The sequence below is a fragment of the Gavialis gangeticus genome, unplaced genomic scaffold (assembly GCF_001723915.1).
Source record: "Gavialis gangeticus isolate Ggan-Ray unplaced genomic scaffold, GavGan_comp1, whole genome shotgun sequence".
NCBI lineage: Eukaryota > Metazoa > Chordata > Crocodylia > Gavialidae > Gavialis > Gavialis gangeticus.
This window is the reverse complement of record NW_017729031.1, coordinates 21,359,039-21,377,879: the sequence shown is the minus strand read 5'-3', so window position 1 is coordinate 21,377,879 and position 18,841 is coordinate 21,359,039. Positions and strand designations below refer to the sequence as shown.

The window sequence follows — 18,841 nt, the reverse complement described above, 5'->3', positions numbered from 1 at the left end:
AGCAGTCAGGGATGTAACGTCCCTTGAATTTCAGTGAAAGGTAACCCACCAACACTTACGTCTTTTGAAAATATCTAAAGGCTCTTAAAACAAACACCTTTTAATATAATTTATCCCAGATTTTTAAATCTTGTTTTGTTTTTTTCAGTGAGCTCCATTTAGCAACCACATGGCCTCATCTAACAGAAGGTATCATTGTGGATAATGATGTTTATTCGTAAGTATGTCTCTTTTGTAAGTATGTGAATTCATAAATGTTTAGATGTCGTCTTTCTTCATCCATTAACAACTTGCATCATCATAATGGCATCAAGAGCTTAACAGTCTAATGGATTTTGTTCAGGCTTTTTTTTTGTGTTTTAACCCCCTAGATAAATGCGTAACTCAGCTGTGAGCACCTGCGTTTAAAAGAAAAAGTTATGAAATAAAATTGTAAATGCTTATTGGGAAAGCCCATTGTATATTGGTCACAGCACAATAGTGCATGTGTTTCTATCTGCGAAGACTTGTTTTTAAGGTTTTCATTCGATTCTTCTATTTTTCATAAGCTTTGGATATGATGGCAGCCTAGCCTTGAGAGGAAGGGATATACATTAATGTGAAGTTAGGAAGTAAAAGGAGATATTTTATCCTGTAGTGTTATTTCCCCCTGAAGAACTTTGTCAGCTCTGCTTTCTGCTGCACCTAAGAGACATGGGTCACCACTATGTACTCATTTCTCTTACAAAAGAATACTAAGCATGTTAACAAGTAATTGTATTAATGGACCTGTAGCAATTGGTTCCACATCTTGGAAAACTAAGGGTGAAAATATGTATAGAGAATTGAATTTCTTCAACAACACTTAAAGAAAAACATTCTAGAGATTCTAGATTTACATAGTACTTATTTCTTTTCTGACTTTTAATAGACAAATGCACAAAAACAAGAAAACAGCCTTTCATCTGTTAAGTTTTTTTCATGCCTGAATTCACAAAGTTCTTTTCATGTCACTTTCTTCCTTGTAGCAACCAATTCTGAGGTCCAAAACAGAAGCTATATAAATGACTTCTGTAATTTAGGTTGGCTGATGTTGTTGCTGTCTTTAGATGTGCTTTTGTAGTGCTACAAATGTTGCTGCATTTTGAAGTGTTACACAAACTTAGCATTATCAGGGGTGGGCAGATTTGCAGATCCCCTGCAGAAAGAGTGCCGCAAAGTTGCCACAGCGACATTTAGTTTTCTCCAGCTAGGAGCCGATAGGGGTTTGTTCACCCCTACGGCTCTGCTACTCCTTCCCTTTCTTCCCCCCTACACCTGTGGCTTGTGGGGGTGGGTGAGGAGAGCTGCAGAGAATAGGGTTAGCAATAGGCTTTCATACCCCTGGCCCTTGCAGCAGCTCTCCTCATGCCTCCTCCCACCCACCTTTGCAGAGGTACAGGGGGCTGGCATTGACTGTGCTGTCCTTCACACTCTCCCTCCTTCCACACTTGTTGCAGGGGTGGAAGGGGAAACCAGGGCACTGGGATGGTGGGGGGGACAAGGGGACTGAGAACCCCCCCTGTAATACTACAGTGTGCTGTATGTTACATGTGGCACTGAAAAACAAGGAAGTTGAAGTCCCCCATGATGATCGTGCATTGGGAGCATGTGGCCTCAACCAGTTCCCTATTGAATTCCCAATCTATTTCTTCCTTTTGGTGGGGAGGTCTATAGTAGACTCCTACAAGTATGTCACCCTCCCCATGTTCTTCTCATATCTTGACCCAGAGGGCCTCAAGACACCTTTCCTGAAATGACTGGCAAGCTGCTGCATGGGATAGTAAACACAGCAGCAGCCACCTGAAGCCTTATAACTCTGGGAAGTAGCGTTATGTGGTCAGGGCCAGAGTGACTGGACAGATTTCAGAGGGGCAGGAATTGGAGCCAAAGCAGTGTGGGATGCCTGGAAAACTGACTGGTCCACTAGCCCCGTGAGAATATTGTGGGACCTACTATATCAGTATCTGTTGTGATAACGCAGGACAAACTGCTAGTAGGTCTTGTGCAAAAATTTCTGGGGATTTATCTCGTGATGAGTGGTGTCATCCCTGCCCCTCCCACTCCCGAGATGTCTTGTGTAGTACACACGCCACAGTTTGGGAACCCCTGCCCTAGATCATACCTTGTAAGTAACACAAAAGAGTTTGATTACTTGCGGTATACATCCTGCCCTGATACTGGTGGTGATGAAATGAAACACGATTTTTGTTTTTTAGTGATTTGGATCCTATTCAAGCACCACAGTGGTCTGTGAGGGTCAGAAAAGCAGATAATCCTCAGTGTTTGTTGGGTAAGACACCAGAATTCTTTACCACTTCTGCATTCAGGCTGTTGTGATGAAATCAAAGTTAAAGAGAGGTCTCCTAATCCCTTGTGATTCTGAATGTTTCTTGATTTTTAACACTTTAGCATAGTCCAGCCAGCTTCTGAATAGGCTTCATGTTAGGTTGTCTTTCAAGCCCTGCATTCATCCAAAAAAAGAGTTTCTTTAGTTGGATTTTAAGTCATGTCTTCATTATCAGACTTCATCATTTTTTGGCTAATGTTCATGAGCTGGTTTTGTTTTGTAATGTGCTACGTTGTATACAGCAGGGTTCATACCAGGACTGGGCAGCCTGCAGGGCCTGGAGCTCCCCACAGGTCCAGAAATTTGGCAGCTGAGGAGCAGTGTCACTGCTCCCCTGCTGCCAGATTTCCAGATGATATGTTGTCAGGGGCCATATCGGGTCTGTGGGCCAGGGGTTGAGCACCCATGCTCTAAGAGATGGCCTCTTCTGGTGCCATCCTCAGATTGAGGTAGAGGAGTTCGTCTACCTGATAGTCCCTTTGGTTTCTAAACCAAGGTGGCATGATGTTCTCTGTGTGTGGTTTTTAACTTGGGAACTCACTTTGAAAGCTGACTCTGTCTGAGCTATGATAGAAAATTTGAGATCCATTAAATGGAATGTGGCTGATTTTGATCTCTAGTTGGCTTTGGCTAACTCTTGTTACATTTTAACATAGTTTTAGAACACGTGCTTTAAGAATTTGAAACACAAATTTCTGCTTTTCCCCCAAGGATTAACTGTTTTTCTTGAAATGACTAGCAGTGACTAAAGACATTTTTCCACAATGTTCATAGGTGACTTCCTTACTGAATTTTTCAAACTTTGTCGTCGGAAAGAGTCAACCGATGAAATTCTTGGAAGATCTGCATTTGAAGAAGATGGAAAAGGTAGAAAATAAAATCTCCTAATTTTTGAATAAGAAGGCTTATTTGTGTTAGTTGTATCACTTTTCCATTCTGCTATTTTATGTGTTCCTGACTTCAGCTTCATCACTGGTTTATAAGTGTGAGCAGGTTGTGTTGAGTTGAACAAGTAGCTGTTAATGATCTATGTTACCATTTTCTCACAAACCCCAGAGCTCCCTTGCTTCACAGCCAGTAATTTGGGAAACAGAATCTTCTAGTGTTTGGGTCTCATCAGTCTATTTCCCTTTCGTGTCTCGATCAAGGGTTATTTTTATTTGAAGATGGACACGTGGTACTTTTTTCATTGGCAAAATGTTCCTGTTTGTTCAGTCTGATTTTTCACCTTCTCTGCTTCTCATACTAGTTCACTTCTGTTTTTTAATTTCTTGTTTTGAGAGCAAGACATTGTCTCTTTAATTTGTAAATCTTGGGCCAGCGTTTTCCAACCAGTATGCTGCAGCATGTCCAGGTATGCCACGCCCCCTGCTGGCTGGAGCCATGCCCCCTGCCTGCTGCTGCCACAGATACACAGACAGATGGTGGGCATGGCTCCAGTGATTTGCATCTACGCGCTGCGTTCAGCTGTGCCATCACCCCTCTGCTTGCCTCCCTCCCCCCCATTCCACATTCGTCTGGTGTGCTGCGGGATGGGAGAGACCTGGTAATTGTGCTGCTGGAACCAAAAGGTTGGGAAACGCTGTCTTGGGCACTACAATAACTTTGGAATTAGGCAGAAAGGGCAGCTGTATGTGAGCAGTGAGGCTGCCCTGACATGCTATAAATACAGTGCATCGGAGCAGACTCGATTAATTGAATCTGCTGGAGCATTCCAGTAGACTCCAATGTCTCATGTATCAGTATCCTCACACTTACAAATGGCGATGGGGGTGCTTTAACTAAAGCTGATCGAACAAACTTTAGTTAAAGCGACCCTGCCACCATTTTGAAGTGCGGGGACATTGATACATGAGATGCTCCGGGCACTTTAATTAAAGTGACTCTCAGATCCGCCCTAATTAAAGTGCCCCTCCAACTCCCAGAGCACATGTATAGACACCCTAAGTGGCAAGATGTTAGCAGCACAGTCAGCCCAGTTTCATCTTCAATCTCTAAAAAGCAAGGATGCCTTTTAGGTAGTTTCTGCTTTGTAGTTGACTGTGCCTTTTAATTTTGTTGGTTCCACATCTGAAACTGTAGCATTATATAGGTTACCAGGTTGATTAGATTTCAGATACAGAATAAAAAATACAGATTATTGAAAATAATTCTGAACTTGTTCTCTAATGTTTTCTTAATTCTGTAGAGGCTGCTGATATCAGCCATGCTTTGTCAAAGCTCACAGAACCAGCCCCAGTCCCAATCCATAAATTATCAGTCACAAACATGGTTCACAGTGCAAAGAAAAAAATTCGTAAACACCGTGGTGTAGATGAATCGCCATTAAATAACGAAGTCCTCAATGCCATTCTGCTGGTAAGCAAGCTATTCACGTGTATTATTATATACATTTGTTTTTCTTCCCCCTGTTTGGGACGTACAAAACTACTAAAGTAATAGTTTATCATGAGAGAAATAATGACATGATGCCATTTGACTGTAGAAGTCTGTCTGATTAAAAACAGAATGAAGTAGCCTCCACACTATAATTACACTTCTGTAATTTGAGAACTTGACAGTAGCATTTTACTGTAACTATACCAAGAAAATAGATGTGGGGAGAAGTGGGAAAAACACAAAAAATCAACCTAGTATTTTTTCCCCCTAAGTTCTTATTCCCTGATGCTGCTGACAAACTAACAGATGGATCTGAAACCAGGCCTACTTCTTCAGCAGGAAGCAATCCTCCTCCAGAGAGTGAAGAATATGTAAGTTTAACAGAAGTTCATAGTTGCAGTATCAAAAGTGAGGGTAATTTTTGTTGGGGGGTGGATTAGAAATCTCTTAACATGCTTTAAGGTTGTTTAAGATTTAGCTTTATGCATTTTTCTTCTCCATAACAGTTTTTGTAAGAGATGTTTTTCAGACTGAGCTCTTTGTCAATTTGCATTGTTTAATATTGACAAGCTTAAAAGCCCGGTTATATTCCTGACTGGCCAGCAGAGTTTTCTACTTATTCTCTTCTCCAAAACTGTTGACAGTTTGTATTTTTTAACAATTTGATAATATTTAGAATAGGTTTTATTTAATAGGAATTCTTTAGAATTGTGATCTCTGTATGTCCCACACTAATTTCACAATAACTTCAATTTCTGCAGACTTGAGAGGTCAGCAGTACCTTCATGGGGACCATGTAAATACTGTGATATTTTCGTGATATCTAATGTCAGTGCTTCCTAATTTTTCTTATTTATTTCTTTGTGTTTTTATTTCTTTTTATGTAGAATCTTTTCAGTCAGTTCAAATCGGCTCCTTCAGATAGTCTGACCTACAAGCTAGCTTTATGTCTTTGTATGATTAACTTCTACCATGGAGGGGTAAAAGGAGTGGTCCATCTCTGGCAAGAATTTGTACTAGAAATGCGCTACAGATGGGAGAACAACTACCTTATTCCGGGGTAAGAGAGTCCATTGGCCCATGATCAGAAATGTTCATAGTTGGGATAAACCTGTTTAAAATATGCTTTGAGTTTCCCATCTCTGCCTCCTGATTGCAAAAGTGATTCTAGCTATACTATCTGAATTATTGCCCTCTACTGCTTTTCTCCTTCTTATCTTCAAGGGAAGAAACATAGGGATGAGGAGAGAGGGAGGGTCTCTGTACTACAAAACAAAAATACAAACATTAATCTCTTGTTAGGTTGGCTAGTGGCCCTCCAGATCTGAGATGCTGTCTTCTGCACCAGAAGCTTCAGGTAAGTACTGGGAAGAACTATGTTTGTTTCTTTCCTCAAAATAGAGTAACATGTTTAACCAGTAATTTTTTTAACACACACGGTTCAGTATGTGGTTTCCCCCAACACACATTGTTAGTTTTCCACATTATTTTGCTTGTGGTTAGTGGTCACTTTATCCTAAGAGCTGGTAAAATAGGAATGTTTTTCCATACTAATTGTACTGCAGTTTCTACCTGTTAGAGCTGAGATAATGTTTTTGCTGCTTTTATAGCATATAGCGCAGCTTAAAAGGCATTGTTCTCATTACAGAAGCTATTAGTGGACAGCTGCTATTGCAGTAGAAATTAATTGTTAATTTTAACTTTCTAGATGTTAAATTGTTGTATCGAAAGGAAAAAAGCAAGGGATGAGGGAAAAAAGGCAAATGTTGCTGATCGTTCCCCTGGTGGTTCTTCTGGTGATACTGGAAAAGCAGCAGACCACTCTGGCGGAGACTATCAGAAGGAGACTGATAAGGAAAAAGAAGTTGGGAAATCTTGGGAATCATGGAGTGACAGTGAAGAAGAGTTTTTTGAATGCCTCAGTGACACAGAAGACCTGAAAGGAAATGGGCAGGAGAATGGAAAGAAAGGGGGATCAAAAGAAGGTGGCAAAGAATTCACCAATTTCAAACCAGAAGGTCGTCTACATCAACATGGAAAACTGACCTTGCTGCATCCTGGAGAACCGCTCTACATTCCAGTAACCCAGGTTAGAAAGTTGTAGTAGAGAGAGAGAGAGAGAGTGAGAGTGTGTGTGTGTGTGTGTGTGTGTGTGTGTGTGTGTGTGTGTGTGTGTGTGTGTGTGTGTGAAACCACTTGTTTTCTGTAAATACAAGTGTTCTGTAAATACTTCCCTGTCATTGCATCACTTCCCATTTAACACTGCCCAGCATTCTATTATAGCAGGGGTGTCCAACCTTGTTGAATGTGGAGCGGGATCATGAACTTTTTATCACGCAGTGGGCCGGCAGGAGTGGGCACTCACATAGCCTGTCCAATCCGGCTGCAGCTTGGGGGCGCAGGGGTCAAGGGGTGCTGCCTGACCCTGCCGTGTCCTCCCTGCCACCTGGGCGGCCTCGGACGCTCCCACACCTGCGCACCTGGGCTCAGCAGCCAGGGGGATATGTGGGGACTTTACAGGGGGGTGCGGGATGTGCAGGGACACCCCCCTGCTCCCTCTCCCTCAGGGCAGACTGAGCCCAAGTGGCACAGGGCCCTGCCTCCCCGGGGCCCGCGACTCACCACCCCCAGCGCAATGTCTGCGGGTGTGGGGGGATGCAGGGAGGTGGGAGCGGCACCGGCTTCCCGCCCCGACAGCCGCAGCAGCAGCATCTCCCGCGGGCCCAGCCACAGCATCCCTTTGTGCCGGCATCCGCGCCCCCTGTGCCCGCCCGCCCGCCGCACTGCGACCTGCTCCAGCCCACGCGGGTGGGGCTGGCATGCAAATGAGGAAGGGATGGGCGGGGCTAGGAACAGAAACCCTGCAGTGTGGGAGAGGGGAGGAGCAGGCATGCAAATGAGGAAGGGACACAGTGAAATGAGGGGGGAGGGGAGAAGCCGCACCGCGTTGACAACGTCAAGCTGACAGTGCGTGTGGAAACCTTGTCCCTTCCTCAGCCCTTCAGCAGCCATTAGGAAGCTGCTGAGGGAGGGACAGAGGGGCTCCTGTCGCAGCACTACGGGCCACAGAAAATGTTTGGGCGGGCAGCATGGCGGACAAGCCTGTATTATAGTCTATTATAAGGCCCTGTTTTCAACTTAATATTTTTGTTACAAGTTGTCCTACAAGCAGCAGCGTTTTCTTACATGGTACTGATCCTTTTCTACAGAATTCTGATTCTTCCCCCAGACATGTCGCTTCAGTGTGCTGAAGGGAGCAATATTCTCCTGTATGATAAAAATACACACGTAACTGAAATGTTTTGTAAATTGCCTGGGTATTGCGCGTTAATTTTCTTTACTGTTTTGAAGGGCAGTCATTATAATGTCTTGGGAGAACTGCTTTTTATTTTCGTAATCATGCACTTTTACAATCTGTATGACCATGATTGGTGGTTTGGCTCAGTCAATGGTTTCTTTGTGTTGACAGGACTTACTGTAGGCAACACACGAGTAACTAAAATTTAACAGCCCTGATATTTAAAAATATCCAAAAATCTGCAATTTATTCAAGTTTCACTCAAAATCAGAATGGGATGTGTATATTTAGAAGTGAGAACACTTGGCACGGTCTTCCTATTAAATTTATGGTTTTCTATATTGAAGTAACCTGTTGTCTCCAGATTTGTCTAACGTAACAGAGCAATATTCCTGTTAGCCCACGGTTTATTATGTTGCAGATCTCTTTTTCTGGTTGTCTTATCTATATTACATTACTGTATCCATTAGTACACTTGTATGTTTGCTGCCAAGGTCTAATAATGCCTGTGAGACCAACACAAGTGGAAATGAATGTCATCTCATCTCACTGTCTGTAGGAGAGCCCCAGAATGAGAGAGAGTGGTATGTGCTGGCTTTGCCATAATTTGCCTTTCCTTGCAGTGTATCTCAACAAAGGTTTTGAGAGAGAGATGTTCTGGGTTGCATTGTTCCAAGACTGCCAGTGAAGGGGCTCATTAGGACCATGGACTTAATGTACTTCTGAACACACTGTTCATTTTCCAAAGTGATTTAAATCTTGGGGACTTTGATAACATTAAAAAATGTTCAAATTCATGATCTGAAGCCTGCTTGTACCGTCCACTTCTATTCACGTGTTTATTTGAAATGACAATGTTTTCTTTAAATAAATATTCCGCCTAACGTCACGGTGAATTAAAAATGCTCAAATGTTGCATTCAATGTAGTTTTCATTCAGAAAACCTAGAATCTTTTGCTACGTTATGCCTACTTTTTCAGATAGCCCTAGCACATTTCTTATTAATAACATTAAATAAGAATTTATGGTAGAAATAGAATACGGTTTCATCTTTCTCCAATTTTTAAGTTTATGTTCATTTCTGTTTTCTTTATACTTTTGGAATGTGCATCTCTTAATGCATACTGGAGGTAGTTCAGACTCCTTTGGTGTGTTGGCTATCCCTCAGTCCTTCTAGACTTTCACTTTCAAACTGACTGACCAGAATATTGGGTCAGCTTTCCCTCCTGTCTTCATTTCCCAGCTTCTGACACCAGTTTTGGGGAGTAGGTGTCCTAGACCCTCTCTTTTCAAAGCGCAGTTAGCAGCAAGTGAGGAGATCACTTGACATGGAATTTCATGCAGATTAGGGAGGAGTGAAATGAGAAGCAGGGGTGCTGTGGAGTAAGAAAGAGTAGTATAAGAAGGCAGTAGCTGAAGTCAGACATGACTGAGATACAGACTAGCTTTTCTTTGGTTCATGATGAACTGCAGCAAAACAGTAACTTATTACTTAGTACCACATTGCTACAAGTGATTGCACTCGTACAATGTCATCAGTTAATCTTATGCTAATTGCATCGACTGAAAAAGCCTCTACCCACAAACTAACTTAAACTGTCCTTTCGTGGATGTGCTCTTTTGCTTGGTAATAAGTTTGCATAAGTATACAAGTCACTTGGTGTTTAGCCATAAAATTTAGTTTTTGACCATTTTTGTGTTTCTAAGCTACTTTGTTAAACGATAAGCTTTGACTTCCTCTTCTCTGAATTCTTTTATAAACAGTGGATCTTATAATTGCTGAAAACATAAGCTAACAGCTTGTCTACCCTTTGTGGTGCTTTCTTTCTTTCCTTTTGAATCAGAAGTGTCCAGGAGAGACTGACTGTAAATGTTTGTTATCTTCTGTTGCAGGAGCCAGCACCCATGACAGAAGATCTGCTAGAAGAGCAGTCCGAAGTACTAGCTAAACTGGGGACATCAGCAGAAGGAGCTCACCTTCGGGCACGCATGCAGAGTGCTTGCTTGCTCTCCGATATGGAGTCTTTTAAGGTATGTGCTGTTTGCAGATTCTCTGGGATCATTTTGACATGGGCAAGCTGAGATGATCAAGATGAGCAGTTTGAAGGATCTCCTGATAGCCAGTGGGAGAAAACACCTAACGTTTTTCCCCTTGAATAACATTATTCAGATATTTCAAAATGTAGAAAGCTCTTAGGTGTTAAGATCTTAAAATTGAAATTTAAAAATATTAAAATATAAAACATGCAGCACTTTACACCCAAGAAACTTAAAATATAAACAGACCAGCTTTTATATAAAGCATCTGGAACTTTTCCTGAGACAGGCTACCTGTCTTTTTTTTTCTAGAAGAAGAAACTAAAGTGATTCATTTTGGGGTTTCTGCATGCTCACGCTATACCAATAGAAGATCATAATAATGGGTCCAAAGTCTGTCCTGGCGGCTTCTTCTCAATTTTACTGAAGTCTGTCTTTCCCTATAAGAAAGAAAAATAACAAAGCAGTTATTTAACTTTGTTCAGGTTTTCCTGAGTACACCTTTTAACTTTGTCTGGAGTTTTCTGATCAGATGGAAATGGGAAATCTTTTACATGGTTACCAGAATACTTAAAAATTATAAGTAAAAAAGGGGAAGAATGTGGATTTGTGTGGGTTCATAAGAAACAGCTTTCTTTAGCAAGTAGAAGAAGGTATTAAGGGTTAGATTTTGTTTACTATTCTGCCACTGACTTGCTGTGAGATATATAAATCACCTAATTCCTTTGCCTCAGTTTCCCATTTGAAAGGAACACCGTATAAGTTCTGGACATTAGTGTTCAAGAACGTATTACACTATCATTATCAGAATACAATTGTACCAGTATAGGGGAATGATAACCAGCATGTGGTGGGTGTCTGTAACATTTCATGGATCACTTCTGTAGTACAGGCAGTTTCACAACCTAAAGTAGGAATGTAAAATTCATGACTCAAAGGAAGCATGGGGCACACTTTATTTTGCCAAGGTTTCTTGCATAAACAACTCTGCTTCTTTCCTTGTTAGATTACTGACAGTGCAAATTGTAGAAAATAAAAGGAGCAGAAAGAAATTGTGCCATAATCCATGAGGTTTTTTATTTTTGGGGGGTGCTTCTGGCTTGTAAAACAAGTAGACCCACAAATGGGTGATTTGACTAGAACTACAGTGTGTCTTATTCCTAGTTCTGTGCTTTGTCCATGAAACTGCATTGCCTTGCTAATTAGTCTGTACTTGGGGGAGATGGTGGCAGGGAATTACTGTAATAAAAGCATTTACATTTTTCTTCCATTCTAGGCAGCTAATCCTGGCTGTTGTCTGGAGGATTTTGTGAGGTGGTATTCTCCCCGAGATTATATTGAAGAGGAAGTGGTTGATGAAAAGGGGAATGTGGTAATTAAGGGTGAGCTGAGTGCTCGTATGAAGATTCCTAGCAACATGTGGGTAGAGGCTTGGGAGACAGCAAAGCCAGTTCCAGCCCGGAGGCAGAAGCGACTTTTTGATGACACTAGAGAAGCAGAGAAGGTAAAAAGCTGCGTTTTGGCGATACCTGATTTGTGATGCCTGTTACCAGTCGTGTCACTATTTGTGTTACAGAACAGATAGATAGTTCTCATTACATGTCTGTATTACTGTATAAAAACCACAGTGGCTGTTAAACTGTTACTTGAATGCATTAGCCTACTGAAGATAACATCATAGCATAATAGAGGTCGGTCAGTATAATGGCATCATAAAGGAATGTCTTTCTGGAAGTTGAAAGAATATAGCTGCTTTCTAAAAGCTGAACAGTAATGTATCATATTATTTTTTGACATACTATAGGTGCTTCACTATTTTGCTGTTCAGAAACCAGCTGACCTTGCAAGGCATCTTTTGCCTTGTGTCATTCATGCAGCTGTACTCAAGGTAAAGGAGGAAGGTAAATAAAGTTTTAGTAAGTAGTTAAAATGTTTTAGAAGCAAAGATGATACCATGACTGACTCTTGCCTTCTTTTTTTGTAACAGAAACTCTGGAAGATATCTCTTCAGTGAAGAAGATTATTAAGCAGATAATATCTCATTCCAGTAAAATTTTACGATTTCCAAACCCAGAGGACAAAAAATTGGAAGTAAGCCGCTCATGTTGGCCAAGGAGGAACTTGGTGGTACTGTTTGTAGGAGTGATTAACTGTTTTTGGGTTGTTTTTTTAACCTCTGACAGGAGATCATTGCTCAGATTATGAGTGTGGAAGCTATCATTGCTAGGGCAAGGTCGCTGAAAGCAAAATTTGGGATAGAGAAATGTGAACAGGAGGAGGAAAAAGAAGATCTACAAAGGTGATTGGTACTTTACTAACTTATTCTCCTGGGTATTTTTTATTTCATAGCTTAGATTGTAATAGTGAAAATGCTGATTCCCTGTATACCACCTCACACCACATGAGGGAAACATTCCATAGGAAGAACCATTTCTAGAGGTTAGCCGTATTGGGTATTTGGGATGTTGGTATCTATATGTACTTTAATTTCTGGTACAGAGTATTTTAATGCAAGCAATGGAATAAGAGGATCCAAATAACCCTACTCCGAGTCATTCATTTGTTGAACTTCAAGTTTGAGATCTGCTACTAAAAAGTACAGTAATGGTAACTTCTCTACACAGTAAAGAATGAAATGTCCAAAAGAATGCTTTCCCACTTATTTTCCTTACTAATATGAAGTATCATTGTGAGGGCTATAAGAAAACTAATGAATTAATTAGCCTGTGAATTTGGGGCTTTTTTCCCTGTTGCTCCACCATACAGTCTCTGATTACTTATTCTCAGGTTGGCTAAACAAAGACTGCTTAAATTTTGGAGCTGACTAACTGGTTACAGCTGAGGAGGTAGCTGTACTCAGAGGAGAGGAATAGGAACTCTTTGCTGGAGCCTTCTGCCCAGTCTAGTCTTGCTGCTAGAAAATCCTCTCACTTTCTGCCTAGAGCTCTTAATGTGTTCACTTGCTCTGCAGCTGATTTCTAACTTTTTTGGAAGTTGAGAGGCACTTGAGGGTAGTGACTTAATAGGTCCGCTAAAAGCTGAATGGGAGGAATGAAGGAATAACTTACTCGATGCCTGTTAAGTTGGAGGGAGTGGACAGAGGTACCGGAGGCGTGAGCTTATTTTTTGGGCACTAGGAGTTAAGGTATTTCAAAACGATATCTTGTGAACTACTGAAAAGATGGTAAGCTTCTAAACTGAATGATCAGATTTTTGAATATGCATCTTCCAAATGCTGCTCTGGCATTTCCATTCATATATTCAGGCTAGATGGGGAGCTTTTGTAGTTCCTCTGGTAATGACTTTCAGGCTTAATGTCAATAAAATGAGAAGAATGGATATAGCTAAGAACTAGGATACTCACATGCTCTCTCTTTCATTACCTTGTGCCACCAGGTTTGTAAATTGTCTTTTGGAGCAGCCAGAAGTATCAGTTGTTGGCGCAGGAAGAGGACCTGCTGGTAGTATCATTCACAAGCTGTTTGTGAATGCCCAGAGGGTAAGCTGGGTTCTCACTTACTACTTTGTTGCTTAATCTAAATAAGATGAGGGAGCTACTCTCTTTTGAAGATTTCTTCAATATATATGTTCAGTAGCATGCACTTCAAAAATATTCATGAGATTCTGCAACAGTGGGAACAATTTTGGCAATTGCATAATTTAGTTGCCTGAAGAAAGAAGATGCAGGCTGTGGATGCCATTGGGTACAGACACCTGAGTGACCTTCAGATGCAGTGTATCTTGAAGTGTGACTGTAATGCCATGGTGAGATCCTACATTTTTATCCATCTTTTTCAGACCCAAGTCTTTTTTTTTTTTTTTTTTCAGGTTTCAGTTTCCAGCCTTGCATACGCTTGAGCTTTGAGTTAAATGGGTTTATTTTTATGTATTACCAAGTTTACCCGAATTCAAGATGGCTCAGAATTTTTAAAATGATGCCCAAATAATTCAATTCTACACATGGAAAATGTATAAATTTGTTTTAGATTCCATCTATCCATGGAAGTTTAATTATCGTTGGGTCATCTTTTAAATTTATACCCTCCCTTCTCCCCAGCTGCTGCAGTAGGGCAAGCAGCCTGCTTCTTGGCCTGCCTTCTGCCCCCACTCGTCGTCCTATCCCCCACCTCACCCCATCTAGCTGGCCATGCAATGCACCAGCAGTTGAAGTGGCAGCAGCCAAGGCTGCTGTGTGGCCAGGCTGGAGCTACCTTGTGCCGCATGCAGTGAGCTGAAACTGAGCTATACCTGATGGTAAGCAGCTTGGAGCAGGTGGCTGCTGTTGCTCCATCTCTGAGCCTGAACCCAGGTCAGGGCTGAAATCAGTTGTCTGTCCCCCTCCTCTGCCTTGAACTTGAATCCAAGACCAGGGGGCTTTTTCCCAGGTTGAATTGTGGGGGAAGAAATCCTGGTTTTGGATTTGAGTAAATATAGTATTGCTAATATCAGCATTTCATGAAATCTCTGTAGCTCTCACGTCTCAGTGGATTTCCACAGGTGTCTGTGATTTGAAATTTTAGGCAGTGGAGAACCAGCTCCACACCTTCTCTTGTGCTGTGCTGGGTTTCTTTGCTTTGCTAGAGTAAAGCAGTCAGAAGTTACTTCTGTAAGGTGTTACTTTTGCGTGGGTGTCTCCCGGTAGAGCTGTGCTTTGTGCCTGTACCTGTGCACTCTGATTTGTGACTACAGCACAGATTTTTAAAAAGCCATGCTGGGTGTCCTTTAGTGACCGTTTGTTTGATCTTGTTCTTTGTGATATACAAGAGAGGGAAGAACACGCATGAGTTTATCCTGTTCCCTTTCATACCTATAAAGTGTTGTGCCTCTTTTCTAGGAAATCCTTTAGTTCTGACACTCGCTCAATTCTTCCTTCTTAAATTAGCATAGGAATGACTTTTTAAAACGTGACTACTACTTGAGAACTTGCCTTGTTACTGCAGGATCCCTGGTGATGCCGCTTTCTCTCTGAAGAACAATTTTGCAGAATTTAGAGCAAATGAAATTGTATAGTTCTGTTTAGCATAGTGTGGAAATGATGTGCCGTTGAAGCGAGTGGATTTTCAACTATAAAGCAATGCTAGTTCTTTATATTGGGAAGTTTTGAGTCTGCTTATCTCTGCCCAGCTGGATTTTTTTACTGGCTGGGCAGCAGGTAGAAGTGCAGGATTAAAACTTGGACAGTCATAGGCCTCATGTTATATACAATAAAGTGTTTTCTTCTTTAGCAGACGCTAACTTCCTATGGAACTTGGATACTAACCCTCTTTCAGTCTCACATATAATGTTCATATAACAGTTCTCAGTCTTTTTAACTTCCTTAAAGCAGACTTAATCAAAGCAAGGTCTTCCACCTGTATCTGAGCATCACAAAGTGGAATTTGTCATTGGGTAGATGCACAAAGATTATTTTATATTATAGCAACCTTTATCTAAAATTGTTTCAGTAGCAATTTTTCAGTAAACAAGCTGAATTTGAGAGACGTGTTCATTAACTCCTGTATAACCTGCAGCTGTGTTCCATGTTGTATTGTGTTTTCAGATTGTTCGTTATAATAGGTCTCCTGATAAACATGTTCTTGAATGCGGTGCATGCTGGCTTTTTTCTTTTAAACAAACAAGCCTAAAATCTCTGTCTAGCCCATTGTAAGTCATCTCTGACTTGCCTTTGTTTCTATAATTCATTGCTGGTTCTCTTCTCATCCCTTTTCAAGCTGACTGAATCTTCTGATGAGGTAACTAGCTTTTGTCCCTCATTTCCCACTCATCTTCCTAACTTCATATAAATGCATAGAGATTAACCTTTTTGCAGCTATATTGCAATAGCCCAACTTTGACATCTACTGTTCACAAATATTAGGCATAACAATTTCAAGCTCTTTTTTTTTAAAAATTGGTTTCTGGCTCATCCACTGACTTCGGAAGCTCAGAAGGTGAAAGAAGGGAGACTTTTAAAAAAGATAGTAATTAAATATTATAACTGAAGGTTAAATGTGAGAAGATAATTCTTAAATGCACAGAGCTGAGGTTTTGCACAATATGCTCCATTATATACACGGTGTATTGCTCTTGTGTTAACCGTAGATATTTTTCCTACTTGCTGGTATTGAGAATCGGCAGGCATGATCGTGATGCTGGCTGTCACGCAGTTCATTTGCTGTGCTGTTGGATGTTAGGAATCCTTCTGGGCTTGTGTAATGCACGTTACAGAGCCACCTTAGTCTGGGAGAGGAAGCCAGTTTCTGCCATAGAAGACCTGACCTAGTTAGTGGCACTTTCGTTTCCCTTTTCTTGTGACCAGGTATTTAGCAGAATTTGCAGATTTGTTGGGATCTGATAGGACTGCACCATGCATGCTTCTTGCTATGGCTTCCAACTTATGACCTCTGGGCTGTTAACCATGTGCTTTAGCACACACCCCACCCCATTAGTGGCACTATTGATAAATCAAGCAGAGACTGTCTTTATTTAGGCTTCTGAAGCCCCAGAGAGGACAGGGAGTCCAGTGAGCCTTAGACACTGAGATGGCATTTTTATTCCTTGATCCAGGCAGTAAAGGAGGGGTAAAACTGGAGATCCTATACCATCCACACATGGCAGGTTCTTGCATTTGATTGTGTGTAGTATGTTTCTTAACCATCCCAGAGTGTCCTGCTCTGCGTGTTCACGTAGCCTTTCACCATATTGCCATCCTAATAATAATAATTTTTTTTTTTCCCTTTCGAAAATATTTCCTGAGCATATGTGTTGAGAATAAGCTGTCCTTCTAACGAAGCTTCTTGCTTTGTTTTAGGTTGCCACGATGACTCCACTTGATGAAGAGCTGAAGAGGTCAGGTTCAGCAGACGAGCGGAGACTGAATTCAGGAGCAGTTGCAGATTTCCCACCACCTGCTGGTCGTGAGGTTATTTTACGTACAACTGTACCCCGACCAGCACCTTACTCTAAGCTGCTACCACAGCGTATGTACAGCGTGCTCACTAAAGAAGATTTTCGACTTGCTGGTGCCTTTTCAGCTGATACAACATTCTTCTGACATTGCAAATTTTAGGTACCTTGTGTGTCTTCACAAGTGGAACACCATTCATTTCCTTCAAGGAAAATAAACCTTATGGATTGTGCCAGTCAGTCTTTGGAGAATGAGGGGAGAACTTTGTAGTTAGTAATCAAGAATAGCGTTTTTTCCCCGAGGTGGGAGTTGAACTGGTACCCCAGCACTAAGCCCTACTTCCATTGATTGGAATAGTGCCACAAGGATTTCTGCCCATTTTTCCAGGTGTCTGATTAGAAAATTCCCCTCTTTCTAAAGAAATGTATGTTTTGCATTAGACATTTTTATGGGCCCTGTGCAAATACTTTAACTGTAATGCAGTGTGTGCTGCTTTTCAGTCCTACTCTGCCTAAACATCATTTTATTAGGACTAGTCTGTTTAAAGTTTAATGTGTAAACATTGAATAGATGTATTTATTATCTGATTCCAAATTCTAGATATTCTGGTGAGTTTCTCACTGAAGTCCAATGACTGGTTAAAAACTACTTATTGCTTAAATGATATAGTGGAGATTATTGTGGTAAACTCTTTTAACATGCAGCATTTGTCTGAAAACCTCTTGTGTATATGATGTATTTTTTTTCTCCCAAACACCGAAATATTTTTGGCTATAAAAAGATAATCCTAAAATGCAGATAGCCTTAAACATATCATTCACCATTTTGGATATTCATGTACCTCACTTAATGTGAAGACCAAGGCTGTATGTAAACTACGTGGAAGTAGACGTTTTAAGCAACATCCTGCTGTTTGTAGAAACATCTTTGCCACGTAATGTACAACATGCATCTGTGTTCTTGTTGATCTGCTAATGACAGCACACTGAAACAAATACGAATCACATGCTGTAAACTATCATTTTAATGTATGTGCTGATGTAACAAGTAAAGGATTATTTTAAAGCAACAGCTGAATTTGTGAATAGGAATGGATCATAGCTGCATTACAAATTAAGCTATGAAAATGGTTGTGAAACCAGTTATCATAGTATAGTAGCTTGAACTTACAGTTGTTGTTGGAGATGACAATCCTTTACAATTGGCTAGGAACAGGATAACATTTTCAAAGTGTTACAGTAATATTTAAACCAGACATGTCTGATACAGTGATTGAATGGGGAGCTGATGTTCTCATTTCAATAATGGCATGTGTTCCATAATAGATGGTGTTACCCAGTACAATACATATCACTTAAATTCCAGACATATTGCATTTACTTGCATACCACATGTCCTCTCTGCTAAATTGGCTCTCCAAAATTGGGGTGTGGTAAGCAGAGAAGCTCCCCCTTTTCCCCCTTCCCCCCACAAATTAAAAGCATGGAGATGCTGTAAAATGGCTTCTGCTTCTTTTCCTTCTCTCCCTCTTCTGGAAGGAGGGGCAGAGCCTAGTCTTTAGCAGCAGCTAGTTTTTAACCTTTTCCTAGCTGAATTGGAACTCTCCCTCTTCCTTTTCCAGGCAAAAGCAGTCAATTCAGCTGTGAAAAGGCTCAAACAGTTGCTCTTGCCTGCATAAGAAAGGGCAGGTGAGTGAGCTGAAGATTAGGCTCTGTCCCTGCTCTAAGTAGCCATGATAGTGGATTTTTTTTCATTCTGCCTTCTTGGAAAATAATGTGCATCATTTTTGAGGGGGGGAGGAGAGAAAGCATATCATAAGCAGAAAATACAGCTTGGGGATGGGGGAAGACAATGTATTCTTAACAGGAGGGCT

At 41.1% G+C, this 18,841-nt stretch overlaps 1 protein-coding gene across 3 annotated transcripts in view; it reads left to right on the top strand.

Annotated features, from left to right (window-relative positions):
* Positions 1 to 18,037, top strand: part of RAB3GAP1 (RAB3 GTPase activating protein catalytic subunit 1) — a 46,381-nt gene extending 28,344 nt beyond the window's left edge. Inside the window, exons 10-25 of one of the 3 annotated variants that reach the window (XM_019522493.1) lie at positions 149 to 217; positions 2,238 to 2,311; positions 3,143 to 3,235; positions 4,557 to 4,726; positions 5,020 to 5,118; positions 5,635 to 5,807; positions 6,050 to 6,104; positions 6,456 to 6,836; positions 9,939 to 10,076; positions 11,359 to 11,586; positions 11,887 to 11,983; positions 12,070 to 12,173; positions 12,266 to 12,381; positions 13,479 to 13,581; positions 15,794 to 15,814; positions 16,873 to 18,037. In XM_019522493.1, the coding sequence (XP_019378038.1) occupies positions 149 to 217; positions 2,238 to 2,311; positions 3,143 to 3,235; positions 4,557 to 4,726; positions 5,020 to 5,118; positions 5,635 to 5,807; positions 6,050 to 6,104; positions 6,456 to 6,836; positions 9,939 to 10,076; positions 11,359 to 11,586; positions 11,887 to 11,983; positions 12,070 to 12,173; positions 12,266 to 12,381; positions 13,479 to 13,581; positions 15,794 to 15,814; positions 16,873 to 17,115 (2,164 nt within the window). In that variant the 3' untranslated portion in view covers positions 17,116 to 18,037. Of the gene's footprint in view, positions 1 to 148; positions 218 to 2,237; positions 2,312 to 3,142; positions 3,236 to 4,556; positions 4,727 to 5,019; positions 5,119 to 5,634; positions 5,808 to 6,049; positions 6,105 to 6,455; positions 6,837 to 9,938; positions 10,077 to 11,358; positions 11,587 to 11,886; positions 11,984 to 12,069; positions 12,174 to 12,265; positions 12,382 to 13,478; positions 13,582 to 15,793; positions 15,815 to 16,872 lie in introns of those variants that run through there. The other 2 variants (XM_019522494.1, XR_002098518.1) reach the window with 2 other exon arrangements.
* Positions 18,038 to 18,841: the final 804 nt, after the last annotated feature.